The following is a 10,186-nucleotide window of genomic DNA, read 5'->3' as shown; positions in this document are numbered from 1 at the left end:
CAGCAAAATTACACTTCGCACTCGGTGTCCTCGCAAACAAAAAAACCATCTTCGAAGTTGAACTAATCTCGCAATGGCATCGTTTTGTAGTATATTAATTGTTTCAGTTCATTGGTATTTATGTGCAGCGCCATCCGTATATCACGTCCACTTTGACAATCCCCCCGCCAAATATTAGGAAAAACATAAAAGAAAATAAAAAGAAAAAAATAGCATAATATAATTTTATTGAAATAAAAATAAAACAAAAAACGTGGTACTATAAGGTGAGGCTGGAAGTTACTATGTTCATATAACAGTTGATGATACTTTTATGCAGATTTCAAGGTGAAATAACGCGTCAACTTGGATAGGTTCGTTCTCTCTCAACTGTCTGAAAGGTTACGAGGAAGTACGATTCTGCATGAAAATATTCAACGAGTTGTCTAACCCCTTAGATTATAAAAATGTAATAAAAATAGAAGATAAACAATGAGCAATGGAACTGTATGCAGACTACTACCATACGTGCACTTTTGAATATGGCAGAGTGTCTTATAACTAAATAATGAATTCAATGTGAACCCATGGAAAAATTAAACATCTAAAAACTTAAAAAATAGTGACTAAATAACTTGGTACAATCACAAAGTATTGATGATGATATGATGTGCTTAACAATCAGTCGATGAATAACATTAAATGCTATAATATGTCTATATTTCAGCTCTATAAGTAGCACTTAATTACGTGAAACGTGACAGAAAAAAAACTACTGAATAAGGAATGGATATTCTAAGAAAAGCGATAGCCTACACCTATGTCCATTTACACGAGATGTTGTCATGCAATTAAAAGTTTTAAAGGTTCCTCTCGTTGAGCATTGCTTACAATTATTAGAAGAAACTTTAGGAAACCAGAAGTTGAAGATATATTTAAAAAAGAGAAAAGATTGTAGACAAAATGTCGCGTAAAGAAATCGACGACAGTTTGTAGAAGTATCAGTCAGAAGTAGTGACGACTTGATATACAACACAACAGTTGTTCTTTATTCTTTACGTGGGAATTATGTATCCTTTCTGATCCAATCGTAGCTCTTTGGAATATTTGACTCGCTGCATTGGATGTGAGAAGAACTACTGTTGTTGCAAGACAAAGAGGTGTGGTCAGGACACAGTCGATATATAATGTGTGTGCACATGTGTTTGTTACATCCCAACACCTTAAATAAACAAATCCTATAACTAAACCATCACCGTATCGTAATAAAATTATCAATATTGAAGATAGTTGTATTTGGTATAACGTGTCGATATTTGATGTGAGTCAAAAGTGCATCGTGTATCACTGGTGTCAGCACGTCGAGGCAGGCGTCCTGACGTCTGCTACGTGGTGTGTCGACACCCACCACTGGAGGTGCGGTGGCGACACACTGAGCTCTGGGTGTTACATGCACGTACCTCGACAGTGTTGACATCAGCGCCGTACTGCGGCATACACAGGTAACATAGCTGGTGTGAGGTGCCATAACCTTTCAAATCGACTCTCTACTGTTGTCTTAAATTATTTTAGAACTTTTATATACTTTATACTCGTTAACAACAGCGTTTTACTTTTACCGAACTTGAACTCCTTCTACCGTCTTACCCTACACATCGAAAGCTTTTCTATATTCTTAAGCGCTTTCTAGTAATTCTGTACTGCTTACAGCTCGTATTCTATCTTCTCTTGTGGCTTCTATCGACTGCCTCGTCGTGACAAATAAGTATTTAGATAGTACTCTCAACTGATTAAACTTCTACGGACTGTGAGACCAGTCGCTGTAGAAGTAGGCAATTAATAAATATTTTACTTTAGGGTTCTGTTATTTCATTGTTTTTGGTAGATATATTCTGCTAAACAAACCAATGCTAGACTATACAAGAGTGCGTTTGAGGAGTGTAGATTGCTGTGCAGGAAGTGTTCAACTCAGAATACTAACATATACTGTCGACAAAACCAAAACAAAACGGGACAGAGTAGAGGTAGCAGCACTCTCATTCACGACTAAAGAAGTCAGGACAAAATCTAATCAATAGTACGTGGACGTTTACCCAAGAGTCGAAGTGAAGAGTGCGGGAATGGGCGGGGTGAGGGCGGGGGGAGGGGCGGGAGTGTCGGGCGGGGGCCTACTGCCTAGATGTAGGAGTAGGGCCCGTCCGTGAGGGCGCTGCACAGCAATAGTCAGGAGGCGTCGTCCTTGCCCGCGCCCGCCGCCGCGCGCCGCGACGACCGGTACTCCACGCCCGGGTCGAACTGCATCAGCACGAACACCTGCACACACACCACGTCAGTACATACACACCTTCACCACTCACTCGACACCATGTCATGTACACGGTCATACAATACCTGGTCGGTAGGTAGCAGCGAGAAGTCATCGGGCGGGTTGGTGATGACGTATCGCTTGCTGCTGGCGTCGCAGGAGGAGGACGTGTCCCGGAACCGGTACAGGCCGATGCACAGCATGCCATACGTGCTGAGCGCGGCCACGAACAGGTCGCCGTACTTGCCAGCCTCGCCAAACTGCGCTAGTGGACCGTCGTACAACGAAATCTGACCCACTCTACACCGATCCCTGAGAACAATCGGTGTACATTACTAAATGAACCCATGCTAAGCTGTGAACTTGCAAATATTAGGAGACAATGAGAGATTTTAGTCAATAGACAATATGTTTGTGGACGTCTGAAGAAAGTTATCTAAGGCAAAGGCAATGAAGCCCAATGCGCGCAAGGACATGAGCAACTGTCTTGATATGCTTGTATAACGTAGTTACCTATTAGCTAAGCTCTCTGGCGTGGAGTACCCGCCGCGCAGCCCCGCGCCCTCGGCCAGGATGAGCTCCAGCTCCGGCGTCGCGCCGCCCGTGATCAACGAGCGGATCAACGTTAAGGCATTTTGGTTGAAATAAGTCTGGAACAAATTCAAGCTCATTTTAAGCGCTTAACAGTACAAAAAACTGCAGCAAAGTTTTGCAGCGCAAAATAAGAATGAAAAAAAGTTTACTGTTGAAAAATCCTGTTAATACAATTTTCGTATTATCGAGAAAACAAACATTTATTATTGTGTTCATTAAAAGACCAGAGGTCATCAGAATGATTGAAAGAACAGAATATGTAGTGTCAACGTACGGTGGACATAAGTGAGTCGAGTACGCTGACGGCGAAGGCTGTACCGCACGCGAAGGGCTGCGTCAGGTACAGCTCCGTGTCCGGGTCGTCGTCGTCGTCCTGGTCCAGGAACTGCACGTTACTGTCGTTCACCAACTCTGCCGAGAGTACGGGGAAATTATAAAGTTGGAAGTCCAAAGGTGTTGAAGAAGATATTATTATGTAATGTCATTGCAGAAGTGAGATAAAATGAAATACGACACTAACCAGTAATCATAGGCACATTGGCACCATAGACGGACCCCCGGCGCTGTAGTAAGACGGGCGCGGGCGGCGCACCAGGCGGGGGCGGCGCCGCGCTGCTGCCGTTGGTGACGCCGGCGCTCAGCACTCCTATCGTGTCGTCGAACGTCATCGCCTTGATGTTCAGCGAAGCCAAGATAGCTTCCTTGTCGGCCAGCGTCGGGTCATCGTTCGATGGCACCTTCGCCGACAGGATGCAGCACATGTCGCACAAGTTCACATTCACTGCACGCAAGTCAGCCCGGCTTAGCGGTGAACCCTGAGGAACAGGACATATCATTACAGACATATTCGCAAAGAAACTTCATTATGAAATACATATATGAAGTAATTTCTTACATTCAAAACAGAAATCTTCGGTAGATTCTGCAACATCTTCCACTCTCTCCTAATGTAGTCGACGCTTCCCACGATGACGACGTGCTTGAGCTCGTGGTAGTGGAAGTTGGAGGCTCGCAGCGGCATCACCAGGTTCCGTAGCCCGATGAGCGGCGAGTCTGGGTCCGCGAACAAACACACTACCACGTGCCCGTTCAGAACTGTCATGGCCGCCTGATTTCGGTCCTGTAAAAGATATTTTGAGATTTATAAAAATTGTAAACTATTTAGTTCTCTTTCTGATGTTGTTTCTGACGCATCGAATCAGGTTTAAACATTTAGAGTACATTAGGTACTTACTAAAATACAATCTTCCAAATTCCTCGCAGGGCTCCAATGGAACATTCCAGTGGAGTCGTACTTCATTTCAGTCTTTTCGAAGTCGAAATCTTTCGACTGGTCATCAGCCAGGCCCGCGGGCAGGCTGACGCCATTGCTGTTTTGGTTACCACCACTGCTTCTACTCGTAGGCCTGTGCAAATATCACAATTAGAAACCGCATTCATAAAGTACATGCAGTTTGCGTCCAAGTTACGTATTTATGTAAATCATTTAGAGTTTTAATTTTTATGCTTTCCAATTTTAATCTAATAGAAGAATTTGAGAGGTTTAGGGGAACAAATTAAATTTCTGTTACTGGGTAGGTATGGGTTGTATGTATAAAGAGTTGAGAAATAAGAATAGCTTCTACGGAAGATCATATCTAATTCACTACAATGGGGGGATTTTGGGCAGCACAATTATTGACTGAATTAGACTTGGTATCGGATTGTTACTAGAATCAATAGCTGAAGTTAACTTATGTATATTACAAGTGGAACAATTTGAAACTACTGTAGGTGTTGTAGGCACTGCGGACAATGACAATATCTAAATACACTACAAATGTACAAGAATATGCATCGCAGACATAAATATTGTGTATAAACATAAAGTGACATAAACATGCTGTAGATGTGTCGTGCTCAATTCAAGTGCAGTATACGGTAACAATAAAATAATCTGGTTTACGTATTCGAACTAAAATATCTGACTAGTGAGGCAAGCACTACTCGCTACGAACTTCGAGGAAAGTCTGCGCAGATGTCAGCACTGGCGAGTCCGGGGACCGTGCAGTGCGGACGCAATGTAGGCAACATTCACACATTGCTGACTTAACTCGTGTAAAAGAATTCAAGTACTTTGCAAATATCAAAACTACTGATAATAAAATGATCTAGCTGAATAATTTTCAATTACATGAGTTTTTTCACTTCGTAGGCAAGGTGATAGGCCTGGTAATTGGTATCTTGATCCTGGGGATTCCTGTAACACAGGGTCAAAGAGTCGTCTCCGTTCTTTTGTTTTAAAGGAAATAAATGCGGTCAGGTAAATATCAGTTTAGTGCTTGTGCACACTGTGCTAAAATAAAAATAATTAAAATACTTGAATAAGAAGCCGCGACAGATAGAGAAATTAGGGATAGAAGAAGAGACTTTAATGGCTAAGATTTATATTCATATTTTAATATTAATATTATAAATTGGACTTTGTTGGAACGGGCTAGTTTCTAAGTTTCTGAAGCCGTTTTTGACCATAAGATAGGACTTGAAATAATTAGTACACGGGTTGTGTTGCTTGGCTCCAGAGAAAGCAACAATTATAGCGTTGTTTCAGGAAGAGTGTTGATACGTGACTGAAGGGAAACCTCTAATTTAGACGAAAAATAGAAAAATATTAAGTGTTAAGGGGAGCAAGGATTTTATCACGTTTGTAAATGTAGTATCATCACGTATCCTCACTCGAGGACATTGATAACTTAGTGAAAACGAGTGGGGATGTAATGTGTGTGTGACTCACGTGTCCGGCGGTGCCCTGTTGACGTTGGGCTTCACCTTGTTGACCTGTCTCGTGGTGGTGGTGTTCACCAGCTGGTTGGCGCTCGGAGACAGCAGCGTTGTCGGCGCCACGCTCCGATGGTTGCGATTTATTACTGAACCAAGAATTTTTATGCGTCTTTTACAAAGTTCCTTTTTGGTTTAGGACGTTGCTCTTATTAAAATGTTTGTTGCGATTAGGGGCCTTGTGATTGGCCGGCTTGAATGAACCAACCAATCAGAGCGCCGAACTCGTTCTCGTTAACGTAAAGCAATCTCGTACTAAGGGTACAGGTTTTAAAACACCAGCTCATTACTTTTGTGGACGTATATGTTTTTTAGCTTAGATAGACTTAGGTATTATAATTGAGACACATTGTTGTTTTTAAAATCCTCTTATTACCCAAGCAAGGATGGACCGGGTCCTAGCACCCAATGTTTATTTCAGTGATATTCTAATTCGAATACTTACAACTAGTATCCTCCCCTCTTTCTCTCGCAATTTCACCTGAAAGGCAATAACTAAGATTTATCCGGAAATATTACACAATGGATAAGTGTGGGTAGCAAAGCTCGTGAGTTTACTTTAACATTTTACTTTTCTTACTTTTACTTTACTTCATTTTTCAAACATTCCACTAATTTTACAAGTTATTGAATGCACGTAGATTTTTTTTTAATTTTATTTAATTTTATTCTAACTTTAAGAGACTTGACCAGTGTCATAACAGCCTCTGAATTAAATATTTAAGATTGTTAAAAATTGTAAGTTACTGAGGTACACTTATAATTATTATAAAATTATTAATTTGAAATCGATATTCTACAACAAAAGCATAAATGTACCCACATAGCATTCACTTTAGCGTTGCCAATTTTGGACAAGATTTGTTTGATTTGGGTATAGGTAGATATTTTGTATGATTAAATGGTAACACTAGTAGAAAATAATATCATCCACGAATTGGCAACTCTTTTAATAAAGATGGTAGGTATTTAATCATTCAGACAAATAAATGCAATGCCATGAATATTTGCAATGCGCGGCAGAGGGGTACAAACCACAAATGATAATACATCCGCTTTAGAGTTTACCAAGAAGCATAGATCGATGAAACAATTCAATCGTTGTTCACTCATTACTCATTGAAATAGTGAATGCAAAAGTAAAATAAAAACAAAATGATTTTGATTCGTGTTCATTACAATTTAGTTATTCGGGACTTTTTGTGAAATTGAGTGTGAGGCTGTTAGTTTAGAAGTGTCGCTCCGCGGAGCGGCGGCGGGACGTGTAACTACTGCTGCCGGGGCTGCCGGCCGCCACTGTCAGTGCGCGCTATGAAGTAATGCGTGACAAAGCAACTAGGTGCACGGTTCCTTCCGGTAACCGGGGACGAAGCATATTGCCGGTCAAATGGATCAGTGGGCCGATGATTAAAAGAAAACAAAAAAAAAAACACTCGGCTCGGAGCCTGAGATGTACCTCGAACATGGACCTTCTTGGGCAACTCTGGCGGCGTGAAGGTGGGGGGAGGATGGTGATCATCTGCAAAACATCAGCACAAGTTCGCATTCCACTCCACTCAGTAAATACAGTTCCTACAGCACATCGCGATATAGTACAGCGTGAGCCCGGTCTGTCCAAATAGACTCAGATCACTTCAGAATACAATCATCGGTTTCATCTTTCCAAATATTTGAAAGCAATTAGCGGATTTGATATTGAATTGCACAAAAAATTAATACAAAATGTGTTTTGTTTCTAGTGTTAGATATAGTAGCACGAAGTTAACAGACGTGGCCGTCCAGAGAGAAGCGCCAAAGTAAGCTGAAGATGAAACCGATACACAGTCAAATTACTTAGTAAACAAGAAAATATTAGTCACGGCTACTGATTAAAGCTACGGGTTACAACAATACCTACCACCACGCATGCAACAAACACAAAGCTACGGATACAAACGACACACAAAACGAAATCTCTAACTAGTAGACAAGCTCTACGTGCTAGAATATTATGTCTCACATCTTGAATTAAATGGATTTAGAACCCTAGGGATTACCATGGCTAATGCAAAGGGTATGCGAGTATGAAAACATGGTGTGATTAGAATGGAACTGGCGTACTAAGAACTGAAGGCTCAAATGAAATTAGAGATTGTAAATATTACAGGGATATGATAAGAATAAGGCGAGTATACCAAATTGTTCGGCAGATTGGGACGCAGCAGCTAACGACTGCTAGGTCCGCGCGGTTCTATCGAGGCGGGAGCATCTAAACGTTCCCTATGCAGGGGCTCATTAACTCATCTTTTCAACTCGAAAGCAGAATAAAATTATAAATGAATTTCTTGTAAAATCTATTACTTCACAACATCAATATCTGAGGGACTATGTCGATGCAGAAAATCAGGGATCAAAATACTCCTAGAAAAATATTTTGAGATATAATAATATAATAACAACAACACCAAAATAAATAAACGACATCACATAATGTCTCTCGATGTTTTAAATATCGTCTAATAGAGAGGCAAACATCTAACTGCTGTATAATGCACATATAGAAACGTATAAGACAAGACAATGATAAAACAGGACACGTTTGCTATTAGCGATCGGTGGCCAGGAGTCACCCCCCCACATGTCGCGTACAAACATCACATTGACATGTACACTGAATCTTATACACATTAAGGTTACGTACTTGCCCTGCCAACCATCTGGACGGCTCGTACGCCCTTCCTGAACGTAGCCACTGAACCGAGAAACAATACGTTTAAACTCACTTGTTACACAATCCAATTTAACCTGTTTTAATTGTAATAGGTGGAACAGAAGATACGCAAATAATAACAGTTCTTATGCAGACAGAGATGCAAAGCTAGAGTTCTCTCAGTAGGGAATATAGTTGATGGAGACGCACAGTACGGCCCCATTAGTACCGGCCGGACTGGCGCGCGGCGCCGCCCGGCCGGCAGTAACAGCGGCCAGCTCCTACATGGTGACAGTCGTGGCAGTGTCCAACTGAGAGCGGAGAGTCGCTACCTAGGTTATGTCGCGTAGTAAGCGAGCTGTAGTTAATATAGTGTCGTAGCCTAGCTGCGCTATACTAGTTGCGTGTGTCGTTTTATCGTGTATTAGCATTGGTATATTGTAGCCCAGTATCAATTCGACCATAGCAATGGTTAGTTGATGCAAACAAACTATACGTGTGTAAGGTACGGTAATACGGTATATCTGTCATTTCGTTTCCGTACCGTCGAGACAAGCACGGTACGTATTAAGACTTTGTTTCACCATCCCAGTCTGCATCATCATCATTCCAACATCTGTAAAAATCCAAACACTGACAATACGAATGTACGCTCCTAGCATTTATGGTTTTATTTGTGTTAATGAGTTTGGTAGAATCAAATTCAGTGCAGTGAGGCTATGTGTCATGTCGATCGGTGTTGAGAGCGGTTGAATTTGATTCTGTCAAAGCGTGGATGAATATGATGGATCGCGACCGCATTCAGTTCCCTCCCTGTGTTAGTCACTGTCGTTAGCACAGACAAGCCGGAACTGTCCTCAAAGTCTTTGTCCTCCAAGCTCACTCTCGATGGGCAATCTTAACAGCAGTTTGAGATCTTCACTCCTTTCGTTCTGAGACATGCTTTCGTGGATTCGTATTTACGAGTACGTACAGTAGTATACATCTAAGTGTCGGGGACATGACGGTGCACTTGCAGTTTGCGGTATTTAGTTCTACGTATTATTGAATGTTTACATGCATAGTACTGTCTGTGCTGGGCTCAGAAGTGCATCATAGCAATCGTGTTCAACTCCCGCAGAGTCGCAGCGCATTGCGTGCTGCACGCAGCACTCTTTAAATAATTTTGACATGTGATTGCTGTGTGATTAATACATTAGTACTATGTACAAGTCCTGATTGGGTGTGAATATTAAGCGGTATTGTATGATGCACTAAATCCTCTCAATCGATACAGAAACAGAGCGAATCTCAAAAGGCAGAAAAATGGTGAAGTGTCGGAGTGCTTCATCTTGTGGCGGAATCCATTCACGAGCGAGCGGACATACACAATGATCGCTAAGTATAGGGTGTGAACGAGCACGGGTCAAGATAATGCCTTGCAGCCGATCCAGTCAGTGAGGTACGGACGCAACACCACTAAAGCAACTCAACAAAATTATAGACACGAAAAATAAATATCGGAAAACGTCAAGTTGTGAGGTTAGGTGTGGTGCAAGTTACCTATGTCGGCTCCAACCTTCCGCTGGTGCGCGGTCACTAAAAGTTTAGCCGAACAATATTCATTAATGTCTCACACGTAGAAAGAAAACAGAGAGTGAGTCGAGCGAGTCTGTGTGCGAGCCGGCCAACGGGCCGGGCCTGCCTACTGCCTACGTGTAGTACACTTGTGTAGTGACACACATATTACGGGACACACTTCGTTACAACATTTATATTTCCAGAAAGAATGTCACAGAATAGTCCAAGTTGAGAAAGTTAGC

The 10,186-nt window shown here is 41.8% G+C and overlaps 1 protein-coding gene across 39 annotated transcripts in view; it reads right to left on the bottom strand.

Annotated features, from left to right (window-relative positions):
- Positions 1-210: 210 nt before the first annotated feature.
- Positions 211-10,186, bottom strand: part of LOC118281563 (calcium-activated potassium channel slowpoke) — a 64,384-nt gene continuing 54,408 nt past the window's right edge. For 9 of the 39 annotated variants that reach the window (XM_050706503.1, XM_050706505.1, XM_050706501.1 and 6 more), the window contains exons 15-27: positions 9,927-9,962; positions 8,929-9,000; positions 7,152-7,214; positions 6,141-6,176; positions 5,652-5,784; positions 5,052-5,117; positions 4,113-4,284; positions 3,774-3,998; positions 3,399-3,693; positions 3,153-3,289; positions 2,798-2,934; positions 2,371-2,596; positions 211-2,292 (exon numbers count right to left, since the gene is read on the bottom strand). In XM_050706503.1, the coding sequence (XP_050562460.1) occupies positions 2,203-2,292; positions 2,371-2,596; positions 2,798-2,934; positions 3,153-3,289; positions 3,399-3,693; positions 3,774-3,998; positions 4,113-4,284; positions 5,052-5,117; positions 5,652-5,784; positions 6,141-6,176; positions 7,152-7,214; positions 8,929-9,000; positions 9,927-9,962 (1,688 nt within the window). In that variant the 3' untranslated portion in view covers positions 211-2,202. Of the gene's footprint in view, positions 2,293-2,370; positions 2,597-2,797; positions 2,935-3,152; positions 3,290-3,398; positions 3,694-3,773; positions 3,999-4,112; positions 4,285-5,051; positions 5,118-5,651; positions 5,785-6,140; positions 6,177-7,151; positions 7,215-8,375; positions 8,427-8,928; positions 9,001-9,926; positions 9,963-10,186 lie in introns of all 39 variants that reach the window. The other 30 variants (XM_050706516.1, XM_050706515.1, XM_050706514.1 and 27 more) reach the window with 14 other exon arrangements.

Source organism: Spodoptera frugiperda, chromosome 29, assembly GCF_023101765.2.
Source record: "Spodoptera frugiperda isolate SF20-4 chromosome 29, AGI-APGP_CSIRO_Sfru_2.0, whole genome shotgun sequence".
Classification (NCBI taxonomy): domain Eukaryota; kingdom Metazoa; phylum Arthropoda; class Insecta; order Lepidoptera; family Noctuidae; genus Spodoptera; species Spodoptera frugiperda.
The sequence above is the reverse complement of the archived record's forward strand: the minus strand, read 5'-3'. Positions and strand labels throughout refer to the sequence as shown.